The sequence below is a fragment of the Sardina pilchardus genome, chromosome 1 (genome assembly GCF_963854185.1).
Source record: "Sardina pilchardus chromosome 1, fSarPil1.1, whole genome shotgun sequence".
Taxonomy (NCBI): domain Eukaryota; kingdom Metazoa; phylum Chordata; class Actinopteri; order Clupeiformes; family Clupeidae; genus Sardina; species Sardina pilchardus.
This window is the reverse complement of record NC_084994.1, coordinates 32026243-32043167: the sequence shown is the minus strand read 5'-3', so window position 1 is coordinate 32043167 and position 16925 is coordinate 32026243. Positions and strand designations below refer to the sequence as shown.

Here is a 16925-nt window from a genome sequence, read left to right as displayed (position 1 = left end):
GATACAAAGCTTAATGCTAATCGGTGAAGTGTCCCTTTAAAGAGCCCTTAGAGGTTCCTTTGATGGACCCTTCAAAACAGTTTAAATAACCATTTAGGGGTGCCATATATGAATCATGGTTTTTGGTTCTACGTTTATAGCACCTTTTTTTTTCTAAGAGTGTCTGTGTTGACTGTTAAAGTTCGATTAGAGCAACAGGCCATCAGACACATCCCTGTGAGGGAGAGATAAAGGGTGTGTGTGTGTGTGTGTGTGTGTGTGTGTGTGTGTGTGTGTGTGTGTGTGAGCGTGTGTGCTCAGCATTTTAGATGTGTCGCTCTAACTCCAGGAAGGGGGCAGGACTGATCAGTTCATTGAGTCGTTTCAGCAACCCTGCACTCATGTTGGCTCGTCACCCTCCGAACACAAACATGGACGCTTTCACTTTCCTTCTTGGACTTCTCTGGATCTCCCTTATGTGTCCTGTTGACTTCGGTGTAGCAGGTCAGACAGTTTTTCACTTCTGTGTCTCTCTTTCCCAGACCTCGCTTCCTTACTGGTGAAGTTGAGCATTTCATTTCATGTGGCTTGAAGAACAACATAACAATCTCTCTCTCTCTCTCTCTCTGTTATTATTATTATATTATTATTATCATAATATATATACCATTCATTTATTCTGCAGTTTATGTAAAGCATATTTAATATTTAATTGCCTCATTGCTTGTTGTTTTCCTGTTTTTTTTTTTTACCAGGTGAGGGCTGTTCTGGGAAGGAGCCAGTGATTGACCCTCCTGCTCTGGTGGTGAGATACGGAAGTCCAGCTACAGCAACCTGCCGAGTTCAGTACAGTGCTCTCATGATGGGCTGGGAGACACCAGTGGGAGCAAAACAGGAAGAGGACGTACAGCAGCTGGTGTGGAGTGTGGACAGCGTCACTGACTGGTCACTGAATGGAGACATGTCATGCTTCGCCGTCTCTGACTATGGACAATGTCAGACTTATATGCCCATCACCATATACAGTGAGTGAATTTGTTGTTTCATATTAAGAAGTCCAGGATTATGATTAAATATCGCATATTCAAAGTATTTTTTTTTTTTTTTTAAAAGAATCTGTGTTAATTTCATTTTGTTGATAATTTCTATATCAACAAAATAATAACTGACTGTTTGATAACTGACTGTTTGATTGTTTTACTGCCTCAGAATAGACAAACTTGTAACATTTCATGGGAACTCAAAATACTGTTATAATTTTTTAAGGAAACAAATATAAAAATGCAGTTCATCTGATTTTGTGTGTGTGTGTGTGTGTGTGTGTGTGTGTGTGTGTGTCTGTTTCTGTACAGAATTGCCAGAGAATGTAGTCCTTAGCGATGCTGGTCCACTGGTGGAGGGGCAGCGGTACTCACTGCAGTGTGAGGTTCAGAGTGTGGCTCCAGTGAACAGACTCACCGTCATCTGGTTCAGAGGGGGCGACGAGCTGCAACGTTCAGCACTCATTCAGTTCCCTGTTGAGGGCGATCAGTATCAGGACGTCACTGAAAACAACTATGGAAATCACAGCTTCCAGAGAGGACCACAATACCTCCTACAGCTGTGCTGCCCAACTGGATATGAACACAGCTGAGCCCATTCCTGTCACCAGATCTAATAGTGTCCGACTGGAAGTATTGTGTAGGTCGATTAATGATAATGATTTAGAGTCTTTATACAGTTTGTATGAAAATGTTTCTGCGATTAGGTATGTCTTTGACCTGAAATGTCTGATGTAAGTCTTTCTAAACTGAAATCAAATAGTAATACTAAGCTAATGTTTCTTTTTGTTACTATTTTATTGCAATATTTTGTGCATATACAGCACAAACTTCACTTACAAACAAAGACAGAAAGACAAAAAAGATTGAAGGAGAAAAGCTATAGAGGGCATGACAGACAAGAAAAAAAGCTAATGTTCCTCACATATGGTATGACCACAGAGCTTTTTAAATATGTAATGATTTAGCACTGAGAATTATATCCAATACTGTTAGCACTAGGAAGGAAATGTGACTATCAATGCTGTAAAAATGCTTTGATTGCTGACTGGTCCAGAAGCCTACAGGAGGTATTAACAAAGTATTAACGAGCATGTTCTAAACGAGCCTTTGGAAATAGCCAGTACAGTAGATGAATGCTAGTCAAGAAATAACTAGTCAAGACTATTATATACTGCATAATTATATAGTGACAATTTGTGATATTGTAGCTCCTCCTTCATGCGACTGTTCTGCAAGTCTGTGTCAAGTCAAGTCTGTGTTTATGATGACTTTGTGTGAGGTTCAATTTGAAAATGTAAATATTTGTAATAAATATACGCAGAAGCTTACAGGTCACCTGATAGTTAATTTGTTCTCCCCGCAATATCCTTATAATAACTTGTTCATTCTTATTCTTCGTTCCCCTGACCCTTGGCAGATAAACTCGGCGTGCAAAGCAGCATAACCATCAGCGGTGGTGACAAACTGGGGTTGAGCTGCATGGATGATGTCAACCCCGGCTCCTCCTTCCAGTGGAAGCACAACGGTGTGGAGTTACCGGGTAACAACAACGAAACGCTCCTGATCAACTCTGTCACTGTTGATGACGAGGGCGTTTATGAGTGCATCATCAGGAACGACCAAGGAGTAGTGTCTGCAAAGATGGACGTGAACGTGAACGTGAACGTGACAGTCCACACGGTGGGTGAGTAGGATGTAGAAACCGTCTTTTCTTCTTTTCATACTGTTTTTAGCAACCCATTATTGTCGTCATTGCCTCTCTCTCTCTCTCTTAGGCAACCCTAGTGGAGTCATAATTGGTGTAGTGGTCATTATAACAGCAGGTCTGATCTGGTGGCTACGTAACAAAATCAATCTGTGTTACAGATGATTACTCAAGTGAAAAAATATGTGTGTGTGTGTGTGTGTGTGTGTGTGTGTGTGTGTGTGTGTGTGTGTGTGTGTGTGTGTGTGTGTGTGTGTGTGTGTGTGTGTGTGTATCTGCATCAACCTAATGTTACCTTGACATTACTTAATTACTTAATTTGCTGGATACTTTGCTAAAGTAAAATCAAAGGCCTATAATTTATAGACCATTGTGTTTTTAAACATTATTTTAAAGAACCATTTAGGGGTGGCATATATGAATTATGGTTTTTGGTTCTATAGTACCTTTTTTTTTCTAAGAGTGTCTGTGTTGACTGTGTTGACTGTTAAAGTTAGTTTGATTAGAGCAACAGGCCATCAGACACATCCCTGTGAGGGAGAGATAAAGGGGGTGTGTGAGCGTGTGTGTGTGTGTGTGTGTGTGTGTGTGTGTGTGTGCGCGCGCGTGTGTGCGCGCACACATGTGTGTGTATTACTCAGCATTTTAGATGTGAGTAAGATTTTTAGATTTTTAGAAGGCCTATAATTTATAGACCATTGTGTTTTCTTGTTCTTTTTTGAAGAAATACTATTTGCATTGTCACTTTAAGAGCAGTTTTAGGCTCTTAAAGCATTTCTAAAGCGTACAGTAGTGGTCATAATGCCCTTTTGTCAGCCTTGTTTACCAGCCATGTTGGTTTGAGCTACATTAATAGCACAATATCAACAATAATATGCACAATATTAAGTTATTATAAGCAGCCTTTATTGCTTTGAAAATGGAAGTTTGTAGCGGTCGTATAGCCACCCAGCTATTTGAATGGAATGCATTTCAATTGGCCTGTCATATCATGTAAATGCTTACATTGCAGCTTTGCTGATTGGACTGTTCAAAAACACCTTGTGTTGTTTAATGTAGGACTGACCAAGTAACTGTTTTCGCTTTTTATTTTTATTTTGTTATTTGCTAATTTGTTAGTTCATGTGATAATGTCAGTGCTAGGTTATGGATATGCTGTCGAGTCAGGATGTTCTGTTCAGCATCTTTTTTTTTTGTATATTTCTTTGTAATTGTTGGCTAATTTGTTTATGTTCTGATGTCTGTATGTGAAACGAACACTTTGGGATAAATATATATATAAAAAAACATTTAAATAAAATGTACTCATTTACTAAAGGTGGAGATTGGACCTACAAATCACAGTGATCTGTTGCAATCTTACTATCTGTGTGGGGAGTTTGATATACTGTGTATACAGTACACTTTTTGATGTGTTAGACACTACTGGTCAAAAGTTTTGAAATGCCTACTCTTTTAGGTATTATAGTAAGCAAAAATATATGAAGAGTAAATACTGTACACACACACACACACACACACACAAACACACCCACACTGTATGAAAGACTCTTATTTTGTTGAGGTGTGGTTGCCTAGCGACGCTCCCCTATGCAGTCTCATGTTAGTTTTATCAGACGTTAGTAGTGTTACCAGAGAGTTGCAGTCATGACGTTAGCTTTATAGAGATTAATACAGAGTGAGTTTACTACCTTTAAGTTGAAGTTGTGTGCGTCCATGACAACAAAACCACACATTCCTATATGTATAAGTTCATCCACACTGTTGTGTGGAACCTGTTGGAAGAGAAAATAAAGAAACTACTGCTTCAACCGGTGTTTTAACTGACGCCACCCAAGCAACACAAATCCTCATTTCCATACAGTCCTTTAGCCCTCAGTAACACACACACACACACACACACACACACACACACACACACCACCGGTACACTACCGGATCACTTGTTCGTGGGTAGGCTTAGGCTAGGCTACATGCTGGCCATCGTTTCCTACAGTTGGACATTTTCACGTTAGTTTGTCTGTGGTCGACATGTTGTTAAGCCCCCTAGTGGTCCCAGGCTACAGCCCCTATAGTCCACTGGGTTAACATGACCGTGTGTGTGTGTGTGTGTGTGTGTGTGTGTGTGTGTGTGTGTGAGAGAGAGAGAGAGAGAGAGAGAGAGGGAGGGAGGGAGAGAGAGAGTAAAATTCCTATGGAGATGTAATCTTGATGTCCAAATGAGCAGTGAGTTTAGTGAGATAAGTAGGCACGTTTGTGTGTGTGTGTGTGTGTGTGTGTGTGAAGGTGTGTTGTGTGTATGTGTGTGTGCGTGTGTGTATGTGTTTTGAGTGTGTGTGTGTGTGTGTGTGTGTGTGTGTGTGTGTGTGTGTGCGTGCGCGCGCGGACGTGTGTGTGTGTATGTGTGTGATGAGATGCATTATAATAATCTCAGGAAGGGGTGTGGGCCAAACTTCATTTACGAGTTTCCCCTTTCAGTTTTAACAGACGTTCAAGCAAACCTGCACTGAGCACATGGAGTCGTTCCCTCTCCTTCTGGGACTTGTATGGATATCTCTGCTGTGTTCTGTGGACGTTCATGTATCAGGTAAGACAGATTTACTGACGAATAATACATTCCAGAAGGAACGTTTCTTGCAAGTCTCTCCCGTGATATCTCAGATGATTGAACACAACATGTGTATTTGTGCTCATCAAATACTGATGAAAGCAGGGGAAAAAAGCATCCCTGTACTGTATACCCGCCTATTTGTCAAGTTGATCATTTTTCAGCTTTATCTCGGGGTTACCGTAACTCCCGAGGTAGTGTTGTTCAAATGAATGAACTTGTTCTTTATGACAACGGAACGGAAAACTATGATGAAGATTAAGATTTGGTCAGTGATTCTGCAGAGCTAATAGTGTTTCCCAGGAGGAGCCAGTAAGTCCGTCTAACAAGCCTCATGGACACTAGACTGTCTGGGTGACAGATGATGTTTACGTTACAAAAGAGGCCATTGATAATGAGAGATCCATTAAAAGCACATAGAAGGAATTGCTCTGTCGCTAGTTTGGAGTTTAACACGGTTTTACACTGGAGTTGGAATTGGGAGTTGGAGTTTGAAAACTCCAAACTAGCGACAGAGCAATTGCACCATAGAGTTTAGTGTTGGGAATGTGAGGGTAGAGCTAATGTTAGATGCTAAAATTAACCTTCTGAGAATGTTTCATGAACAGTCTGGTTCTATAAGACTCTTTTTTCCCCTCTCTTCTTAATGTTTTTGTCTCTATTTTTTATTTTTTTTGAACAGGTCAGAACTGTACTGGGAGGAAGCCAATCATCGAACCTCCTGCTTTAGTGGTGAAGTATGGAGGTCCAGCCACGGCAACCTGCCGCACTGAGTACAAGGCAGATCTAATTGGCTGGGAAGCACCCGTGGGAGCTACCAGCCAAGAGAACGCGCAGAGGCTGGTGTGGAATGTGTCCAGCATTACTGACTTAGAGGGTGGAATAATCTGCTACGCCAACTCTGAATATGGGCAGTGTTCGACTAATCTACCCATCACTATTTACAGTGAGTAACTCTGTAATGTTTTATGTAGGCTACAGTATAATCTGCTATGCCAATTCTGAATATGGGTAGTGTTCGACTAATACCCATCACCATTTACTGTGAGTAACTCTGTGATATGTGGCAGCCGTGGCCTACTGGTTAGGACTTTGAGCCTGTAACCGGAGGGTTACCGGTTCGATCTCCGACCAGTCAGCAGCTAAAGAAGTGCCCTTGAGCAAGGCACCTAACCCCTCACTGCTCCCCGAGCGCCGCTGTTGAGCAGGCAGCTCACTGCTCCGGGTTAGTGTGTCCTTCGCCCTCACTGTGTGTTCATTAATTCACAGATTGGGATATACTGTATGCAGAGACTGAATTTCTTTCACAGGATCAAAAGAGTATATACTGTATACTACTTTTATGTAAACAGCGACGGCGCAGAATTTCCCTCACAGGATCAAAAGAGTATATACTGTATACTACTTTTATGTAAACAGCGACGGCGCAGGCAGAGTGTAAGCTTTACTCGGTCACTAAGCATGGCATCTGCCGATCACTGCGAGCAGACTAGACGGAAGCATATCCCTTGTAAACATCCGGTATAGCTCACTTCCTGTAGCTTAATTACACCAGCGAGGACCAGAAAATCTGTTGTGTGACCAAAGAAAATCTCTGCCTGAGAGCCTGCACTATGTCAGGCAGTGTGGAGGCAGACACAATGTGGAAGAGTTATTTTCCAAAACGCTATATCCACCATTTTAATACATTTTCACAAATCATTTTTTTTTAGGACCATGACTATGCGTCTCCTAGGGTTATAGGGTTAGGATTAGGTTTTTTTTGCATAACCATTATAAACGATTAAGAACAGCTTAAGGGCTTTTCTTTTTTGGCTTCATAGCCAAAACTACTGTATATCTTAACACATCTCCTGCTCATTCAGACTGTATTTGGGAGGGGAGCAGTATAACGAAATGCAGTTTCACATCTAACTGTGACAGTGTGCAGATAGCAGATGAAAGTGCTGTTGAAGCATTTTTTTTTTACAGGTTATAGAAACAGCTTTCAGGAATCATGATGATAAATAAATAGGTGATGATAAGACCTGAGGTACAGTATGCTGTAGTAGAGGTGTTGAAGGCCTAAAGGGCAAATGTCAGACTAACAACATTTTTAATTCATGTCAGTTAATGTGTACATAAATCAGTGAAGATATACATATTTTTTATTACTCTAAATACTACGACAGCATTTACAACCATTTATTCACTACATTAACAGTCAGCATTTCAAAACACAATTGTGATGACATCATAGGGAGTTGTGCCAAGAAAGATCCATAAATAAGTATATGGGAATATGGAGGGTTTTTAGCCAGAGGACATCCAAATAACTATTTTGCATTAAAGGTACACTATACAAGATTTTCACCTTTACAAAGCCAATTCTGTAAATTAACTTGTAATAGGCGAATCGTTCACATAGCATAGCATACAGCGTACATGTACTCATAACGAGTTCCTACTGAGAAAACCAGCAATGCAGCTTCGTTAATCCTTCACCTCCACAACAAAAGGATTGTGTACAGGGGGAATAAATTGTAAGAAGTTAACTATTTACAATAGCAGAGTAACATGTAAATACATTGCAACTCTAGAAGGAGCTCTACATTCGCCAAAAAATACCTAAACCTGCATAGTCTAGCTTTAATCTTAATTACAAATGTAACCTGACAATTGCTCTTTTACATAGTACTTTCTTCCCTTTCATGATGACATTACTCAGTTGTGTTTTGAAAAGCGATCTTCACAGAAACGGCAGTTAATGTTGTTGTCGTGCAGTTAGAGTTATACTTTTCAAAATGTGTATATTTTCACTGAATTGTCTACATATTAACTAACATTAATTAAACATTTCGTTAACCCAACATGTGCCCTTTAGCACTAACCACTTATGGGCGCTTTTATCCTCTATCTTCTCTTCACTGACTTTCTCTCTCTCTCTCTCTCTCTCTCTCTCTCTCTCTCTCTAGCTGGCATCCAGATAGGAGCCCTCATTGGCATAGTAGTGGTTGCCGTGCTGTTCCTGATCCTGGCCATGGTGATTCTGATTTGGCTGTTCAGCAGAAGATAGGAGCGCCGCTGGTGGGAATGATCCGGTGGAAGCGCTTCAAGAAGTGACAAGAGAGTATGGAATCAAAATCAGACTCAAAAGTTGTGTATAAAATAAATATGTGTACAGTATATCACAACTTCAGATAGTAGAAATTATTTGTAAAAAATGTTTTCATGAAAAGGATTTCTATAAGCTATCATTAGTATTACAAACATGAACTGCACTTACACATCTAATTATTCAAGTTGTGCAGTGTGCACACATACAGCACTTTAGAGTGTGATTCCATAATAGCCCCTCCATGAGACATAGACTCTTCTCCTGGCTTCAGCTGAGTTTATCAAAGGTCCCATATCAGACCCAAGACCCACAGTGATGACTGACCATTACTGTACGCAGACACTACATTTCTGTTAATGTGCCTTAATACATCTGTGTTCATGTTTGTTTAATTTATTGCAACCTATTACTACTATTGAAATATGTATAGAGAGTGAACAGAAATTTGTTTGTGTCAGAGGATATGTAATTTAGTGAATCTCTATCTCTCTCTCTCTCTGTGTCTCTTTCTCTCTGCTGGCACATCGGGGTCCTGTTTGTCCTGGCTGTCGGGACTTATTTTCCCAATAATGACCGGCGTTCTATTATAGAATCTATTGGACTCTGCCATCTGTTTTTGTGTGTTATTGCCCTATGTGAAATAAACCTTTTCCACTTTTCATCCCAACTTGTTAGTTTCTGCTTATTGGGTCTAGCCTGTCCCTTCAGGTTGATATCCTGAAAAGGGAGCACACTTGTATAATCTGTTATCTATTTTTTATTACATTACATTATTTTAGCTATATTATTTCATATTATTTCACTTACAATGCCTGAGGTTTTCTTTGTCCAGCTGCTTTAGGCTTCATATCGTACTGTGACAGTCAATGATTGTTTAGCACTAGCAGCACTAGCAATTATAGTCGACTATAATTACGACTGTAAATGTGAGGACACATATTTATCAACATAAAGAACATCAGGACATAAACTATTTAAATATATTTATATTCTATTTTATTATATTTAAATGCATTACAGCTGGGAGAAACAGCATAGGTTTTGATTGTAATACTCTCATGTCTCAAAAGGAGTGACCCAGAGGATGAGGGGCAGACAGCTTAATTATGATTTCTGCTGTGACTTCCAGATAATATATTTCCTTGATAGGAATCTAGAGAGAAAATGCAATTATTTATGGCAATATAAAGGACATTTTTAAGTTGAAATGGATTTTTGCATGTGGGTCTAAGCTCTTCAGAGAAAAAAGTGTGTGTGTGTGTGTGTGTGTGTGTGTGTCTGTCTGTCTCTCTCTCTCTCTCTCTCTCTGTGTGTGTGTGTGTGTGTGTGTGTGTTTGTGTGTGTCTGATTCAGGGATGTATCAATATAATCTGAGGAAGGGGTGTGGACCAACCTTCATTTGGCCAACAAATTTCCGGTTTGTCAGCTTTCCCAGTTGTTCACAGCACTCACTCACCGATCTGAAAACAAACATGGAGTTTTTCACTCTCCTTCAACAACTTCTCTGGATCTCCCTCCTATGTTCAGGGGACTTTTATGTTTCAGGTATGACCTCTTCATATTTTACTCATATAATAAATGTAAGAGAGACATTATTCTGTCTTTTACTGACCTCACTTCCTGGCTTGCATGTCCGGAGTTTTTTGCATTGTGGATGTTAGCTTACAGTATGATTAGCATTGTAACTGCCTTTGCCATGTTGGCTAATTTGATGGTTCTACATGACTCTCAACACGAGCTGCTAGGCAACAGCAGAAGTGTGTCCCTATCACACAAGGTTAGCCAAAGTGAAAGCAAATTCCAGCGTCTGTGTGCTGCAGTTTCAGATGATCATGTCGGAGGACCAAATATGGTGACTGTCTGTCTTGCATTTACAGTAAGTTGAGATAGGCCTATGGACCAGTGCTTTTTGATCAAAACAATTTGAATTCAATTTAAGTTATACTGTATGTTCAGAGCATTCCTATTTGTGAGAGTCTGGTATTAGTGCTGACGTGTAACTAAAACAAAAAATAAAATGCTGTGTGCTGTCCAGGTGGGAGAGAAATGACTGAGTCTAAGACGGAGACAAGATCAACAGTGATGGGGCACACTGACCTAACTGTTGCAGTTTGTTGGAGTTTGTTCCTGTTATAGTCTGGGCAGTGACAGTGCAACCATTTAAAGATCAAGTCTGAGAGTTACATGACATGACAGAGGTTATTGATCATGGCATAATCTTATCCTCCTGTCACGCGCTGGTAGAGTCAGTTCATTGCTCCTCCAGAAAACAAGCGGAAAAGCGTTTGCTTTTAGACATGAGACTGATTTTCTCTTTTCGTGTGTGTGTGTGTGTGTGTGTGTGTGTGTGTGTGTGTGTGTGCGTGTGTGTGTGTGTGTGCGTGTGTGTTGGAGCAGGTCAGGAGTGTTGGAAACCGCTGATCGACCCGCCGAGTCTGGTGGTGAAGTACGGCGATCCAGCCTCCGCAACCTGCCGCACTCGGTACAATGCCACCATGATAAGATGGGAAGCATCCGCGGGAGCCACCCAGAGGTATGATAGTAATAATTTTATGAGTATTATTTGAGCTACCATCTGAGCTCCAACCATGGACAGCGGCCGCACCTCGGTGCTCGGGCCCTAAATATATAATTTCTAACAGGTACAACACACAGCAGCTGGCCTGGAGCGTGGACAGGGTCACCGACTGGACACTGGGAGTGGGGACAGGTGTACCGTGCACCGTGTACAACTACACCAACCACGATAATGAAACCCTGCACAAGTACACCATGACGAATGACTACGGAGAAGACTCAGAGTGCCAGACCTATCTACCGATTGTCATTTACAGTGAGTGAGTGATTTATTGGAAATTTAGCAAAAAAAATGAAATGAAGATAGAGTGAATGTGAGTGTGAGAGAGAGAATGAGTGAGTGAGTGTGTGTGTATGTGTGTGAGAGAGAGGGAGAGAGAGAGTGAGTGAGTGAGTATGTGTGAGAGAGAGAGTAAGTGAGAATGAGAGAGATTGAGAGAGCGAGTGAGTGAGTGAATGTGTGTGTGTGTGTGTGTGAGAGAGAGACCTTTTTATAGCCCCACCTTCACATACAGGTGGCACACACAATAATGGCATTAGCCTAATGAGGCCCAGCTCAACCGAGCCCTTGCACTGACATGCTAGTACCTGCAGGAGGCGCAGTTGAGTCACCACAACTGCTATTGAGTCCTGCATATAGTGCTAACCAGGAGAGATGTATTTGTCACTTACCCTCCCTGATCATATCAAACATTTAAACACCATATCATACTGTAAACAGGCCCTCAAAACCCACCCCTTCAAAAGTACTTTTTACTGTTCATTGACTTCCCCAGCTCTTCCCCCCTCATTGGCAGGCTACATGGACATTCGCTTTGTCCATGTACTGTACCTGTGTTTTTCGTTTATCTGTTTATGTTACCTTACCCATGTACCTTGTGTGTTACTTCCTTTGCACTCATGACTGTGTGTGTGTGTGTGTGTGTGTGTGTGTGTGTGTGTGTGTGTGTGTGTGTGTGTGCGTGCGCGTGTGTGTGCGTGTGTGTGTTTTCTACAGAAATTCCTCGGACTGTGACCCTTCGCTTAGTAAACCACACCGGCCGAGTGCTTGTGGGGCAGCAGTACTCGCTGCAGTGTGAGGTTCAGAGTGTGGCTCCAGTGAACAACCTCACCGTCATATGGTTCAGAGGGGACGACGAGCTGGAACAGTCAAGCTTCACTCAGTTCACTATTGAGGGCGATCCATCTCAGGACGTCACTGTGAACACTATTCTGAGTATCACAGCTTCCAGAGAGGACCACAGAGCCTCCTACAGCTGTGCAGCTCATCTGGATATGAACACAGCTGAGCCCATTCCTGTCATCAGATCAAAATCGATCCGGCTGATATCAGGTAGGTATTTGGAAATTGTTGGTGGGGTTGCTTTGGAAATGTACTGTAATGGTTTGCAATGTTTTAGTTACCCTATTTAAATGTAATAGTTGTAATAATAGTAATGTAACTATTTCAATTACTTTACCTGATAGCCTGGTTTTACATTTATAATCACACATCTTGTGATCTGATTAGCTGTTTTGTTTTTGTTTTTTTCCTTTTTTTTAAATATCATAAATGACTACTTTGATATTTATCCTGGTAGTTGTGGTGGTAGTTGTGGTCTGTGATGAGTTGAGCCTCTCAAAGTGAATTATTGCTGCTTGATGCACTGAATAAAGGTTCTACAGTTTATGGTATTTCAGCTCCCCTTTCATCACTGCTCTCAAAACAAAACATTTGGCATTTTGGATTCAAGTCTGTGTTTATGTAACTCCTATGAATTTCGATGTCAAATGTCAAGTTTCAGTTTAAAAAGGTATTGTTATTATTTTGCACAGAAACACTTACAGCAGGTCATCTGATAACTGATTTGTTCTCCCCGCAATAATCCTCATTTAGTCATTCTTATTCTGTGTCCCTTGGCAGATAAACCCAGAGTGCTGAACTCAACTGGGAACATGTCCTTCAGCGTTGGTGACAAACTGGAGTTGAGCTGCGTGGCTGATGCCAACCCCAGCCCCTCCTTCCAGTGGAAGCACAACGGTGTGGAGTTACCGGGTAACAACAACGATACGCTCCTGATCGACTCTGTTACTGTTAATGACAAGGGTGTTTATGAGTGCATCATCAGGAACGAACATGGAGCAGTGTCTGCAAAGATGGACGTGAAAGTCGAGATGAAGGGTGAGTAGGATGCAAAATGACAAAGAAGATGGTCAGAGGGCTTCGGCGTTCTGTTTAGTAGTGCGAAGGTGCTCTTTGGTTGAACATAAGTTAGTTGAGATGTTTTGAAGAAATCCAAGGCACTCTTCGTATTTCTTCAAAACATCTCAACTAGGATGCGAAATGCTTTGGGTTGCATATAAAAAATGCATATTAATTAAATGCACTTAATTACTAAAGGCAGAAATTGGACCTACAGTAACTCACAGTGATCTGTTGCAATCTTATCATCAGTGTGGGGAGTTTAAAATGATATACTATACACCACTGTCTCTTTTAGGTGTTATAGTAAGCAAAAATGTTTGATGCTCATTGAGCTCAATGCAGAACAAACCAGCTAGAAAAAAACATGCCAATCTCTATATGTATGGTGAAGGGTATGTGATGATGTGGGGCTAATAATTCCAAAGGCCAAGGGAACTTTATCAGGATGCATTGTATCCTGGATCCACGAAATAACTAGCCTTTAAAAATAAATACTAGCCTTGGAAATTTTACATACTGTAGGGTACGAATACTTGTGAACCATGTATGTTAAGGACATTTATTAATTTATTTATTTATGGTTCATTCACAAAGAAACTTGGTGTCCTTAAAGGTTGGATATTTCCTAATTTTTTATTTTTTATTTTACTTACATTTAAGGCACTAAAATCAATTTCCAAAAGATGATTTTGTATTCCTCTTTTCAGTCAACTTTAGCATATGTTCAAAAACGTACTACCGGTACCAGGGATGTAGTGGAGGCTAAACGAAAGTAAATGCAGTTTATTCACCTCTGAAATTTTCGAGAGTTTGTCCACCTCTCCAAACACTTTATTCACCAATTGCAACATAAAACCATCACATTTTATTATCCACATCTACAATATGCACACTCATCAACAGTCTAGGAATCATTTAATACCATTGATATTGTTATAAACATTGGCCACCATCATCAAACGTGTTCTGTATGCCTTTTTAAAAATCCGATACCGCATGGCACAGTCCACCTTACCTTGATCACGGAATTCATATTTTACCTCTTATTTTACCACTACATCCCTGATCTGTACACTACCGGGTCACTCCATTATAAGACAGAATACCAGCAGAGACCAGTTGCATTTGTTTTTCTTTATTTACTCTCATGATGTATCCCCCTCTCTCTCTCCCCCATTTCTCTCTCTCTCTCTCTCACTCTCTCTCTCTCTGTCTCTCTCTCCAAGGCAACTCGAGGGGGATCATAATAGGTGTGGTGGTTGTTTCAGCACTGGCTGTGATCCTGGCAGTAGGGATTCTGATCTGGAGGAGGCCCAGCAATAGAGATGATCCCTACTGACCAGAAAGCACCTCCACGAGGAAGGACACCAGCTGAGGCCAGACCTGACAGCCTGTAGACTAAGGGCCTAATTTTATATATACAGCATACAGTATATAATTTAATGACTATGCAAAAACAATTTGCTAATTTAACGGCGCTGGAGAAACATTATGAGCAAATATGTCCCCACATGCCGCACTGTAATGATAGCGCAGGACACTTTGCTTATTGAAAGACACTGCACTTTGTCCACCATTTGAGAAGAGGCCCTCTGGGTGTCAGGCTCATACTAGGTGGATCAGATGGATCAGTTGGATCGAGACCTTATGGGAGCCAGATTTACGTATTTTCTTCAAATAATTGAAGAACAGATACCAATCATTCACAAATTACGCTGTTGATTGTCCCATGTCAATAACACTTCATGCAAAATAACATAAAGCAGAGAAGAACCAACGTAAGAGCAGAAAACAAAATGGCGACATTATGAACACTGATTGCTCACAATGTTATTACAAATGGCTGGCAATATGGAGAGGATCGCAACAGAGATATGACTGTCAAAAAAGAGAAGAGACTAAGGCACTCCGTTTAAGATTATTTACTGATGTACAGTAGCAAGTCAAAATGACCGACGCGTTTTCGTCACAAAGGTCTTCGTCTTGGTCCCAGACGAAGACCTTTGTGTCGAAATGCGTCGGTCAGTTTGCCTTGCTACAACAGTAAATAATCTTAAACGGAGTGCCTTAGTCCCTTCTCTTTTTTGATTCTTGATGAACCCACAACTAAAGAGCACCTGTTTATTTTTAACACTAAAGGAACCTTGCAGTGCCTCTTGTCCTCCTTTTTTCGTAGAGATATGACTGTGTTTTTTATCAATGTAAAGAAAATAAAAGAAGAGTTTGGTAAAGACGTAGCGATGAAGTCCAAGTCACTCTGAATAACCTATTTTGTAGGTTACTTTGGATAAAAGCGTTTGCTAAATTAAAACGCAGACATAAAGTCCAGAAAGCAGACACTGAGACAGGTGGAAATATCCCAAGCTGGACAAGCAGGCAATATCACAAATCCATGAGGCAAAATACACAGCAAAGAAAGAAAGAAAGAAAGAAAGAAAGAAAGAAAGAAAAAAGAAAGGAAGAAAGGAAGAAACAAGAAAACACACAAACTGAAATCTGGCTTCAAAGAAACAGGAGCAAATTATAACAAATGTACACAGAGCCTAAATGAGAAGCAGGCACGATGTAAAGAGTCCTCCAGATGCCTAAATGAGAAGCAGGCAGGATGTAAAGAGTCCTCCAGATGCCTAAATGAGAAGCAGGCCGGGTGTAGGGAGAGAGAGCGCTCCAGATGCTCTGAGGAACGGGGGAGAGGGAAGAAGGCTGGGAACTAAGAATGGCAGGAAGTGGAGCACAACAGGTGAGGGCTGGGATTAGGAGCACAAGGGAAAACCCAAGCACTGGGCTGAGCGAGGAAGTACACAACATGACAGCCAAAACTGAACCTACAGTGTCACTTACTCACACACACAGCTCCCTCACCCCAGCACACACACACACACGTACACACACACACACACACACACACACACACACACACACACACACACACACACACACACACACACACACACACACACACACACACACACACACACACACACACACACACACACACACACACACACACACACACAACAGCAGAGGTTACTTATTACAGTAAGAAACTGTTTTGCCTATAACACATGAATTACAATTATTTATGAATGTGTGATTTAAGAAAAAGTCTTCTGACTTATAGGCACTGTATACACACACACACACACACACACACACACACACACACACACACACACACACACACACACACAAAGATAGTGCAAAGATAGTGTAGTTACCATGATGAATCATAAAGAGATTTGCAAATGGAATGAAATGGTACAAAGTTCCGGACTCCTAAATAGGCGTGTCCATTACGTCAAACATCATTTTTTTCTCTGAATAACCAATAAGATGAATATCTTTTTTCTCCTTAAAGATACAGGAAATTACCCTCTTATGACTCATCTCGCTTCATCAACCGTTTCTCTCTCTCTCTGTGTGTGTGTGTGTGAGTGTGAGATCTAGGAAGAAGTCCGTGCTAATCTTCTTGTGTCAATTTCCTGTTTTTTTCTTTTTTTTCTTTACTTTATAAGTAGCTGTCAACGCCCTGCACCAGCAGTGCTATATAAAGTATCCGACACCCACACTTACGTAAAAGTATAGCTATTTGATCAGAAAAGTAAAAGTAATCTCTAAGCATACCACTTAAGTAAAAGTCTTAAAGTATCTATTCTTTACAGTTCTTAAAGGGAACACTTCTCCCATTTGCGTTAAGCTTTTTATTGTTATTTTTGTATCGTTAGAAACCC

General features: G+C 40.9%; 2 protein-coding genes across 3 annotated transcripts; both read left to right on the top strand.

Moving 5' to 3' along the window:
• Positions 1 to 139: 139 nt before the first annotated feature.
• LOC134088386 (irregular chiasm C-roughest protein-like) lies at positions 140 to 9099 on the top strand. The gene is made up of 7 exons (XM_062542328.1): positions 140 to 483; positions 735 to 1004; positions 1332 to 1659; positions 2440 to 2702; positions 5215 to 5314; positions 6018 to 6281; positions 8290 to 9099. The coding sequence occupies exons 3-7, from the start codon at positions 1536 to 1538 to the stop codon at positions 8388 to 8390; spliced, it is 852 nt and encodes a 283-aa protein (XP_062398312.1). The 5' UTR covers positions 140 to 483; positions 735 to 1004; positions 1332 to 1535; the 3' UTR covers positions 8391 to 9099.
• A 762-nt stretch (positions 9100 to 9861) lies between these two features.
• Positions 9862 to 15097, top strand: LOC134088364 (pregnancy-specific beta-1-glycoprotein 6-like). 2 transcript variants are annotated; one of them, XM_062542305.1, is made up of 6 exons: positions 9862 to 9977; positions 10830 to 10965; positions 11075 to 11265; positions 12007 to 12342; positions 12913 to 13170; positions 14445 to 15097. In XM_062542305.1, exons 1-6 carry the CDS (start codon positions 9905 to 9907, stop codon positions 14531 to 14533), a joined length of 1083 nt encoding a protein of 360 aa, XP_062398289.1. In that variant the 5' UTR covers positions 9862 to 9904; the 3' UTR covers positions 14534 to 15097. The 2 variants fall into 2 exon arrangements, with proteins under 2 accessions (XP_062398289.1, XP_062398281.1); XM_062542297.1 differs by having other exon boundaries at positions 14421 to 15097.
• Positions 15098 to 16925: the final 1828 nt, after the last annotated feature.

What these genes read in the sequence shown, in the direction of transcription:
- LOC134088386 (XM_062542328.1), top strand. Translation starts at nt 1,536, where the DNA reads ATGGAAATCACAGCTTCCAGAGAGGACCACAATACCTCCTACAGCTGT. An exon ending in TGTCCGACTGGAAGTATTGT is followed by an intron (nt 1,660 to 2,439) that starts GTAGGTCGATTA and finishes GACCCTTGGCAG; the next exon opens with ATAAACTCGGCGTGCAAAGC. An exon ending in TCTACCCATCACTATTTACA is followed by an intron (nt 6,282 to 8,289) that starts GTGAGTAACTCT and finishes CTCTCTCTCTAG; the next exon opens with CTGGCATCCAGATAGGAGCC.
- LOC134088364 (XM_062542297.1), top strand. Translation starts at nt 9,905, where the DNA reads ATGGAGTTTTTCACTCTCCTTCAACAACTTCTCTGGATCTCCCTCCTA. An exon ending in AGGGGACTTTTATGTTTCAG is followed by an intron (nt 9,978 to 10,829) that starts GTATGACCTCTT and finishes GTGTTGGAGCAG; the next exon opens with GTCAGGAGTGTTGGAAACCG. An exon ending in TCTACCGATTGTCATTTACA is followed by an intron (nt 11,266 to 12,006) that starts GTGAGTGAGTGA and finishes TGTTTTCTACAG; the next exon opens with AAATTCCTCGGACTGTGACC.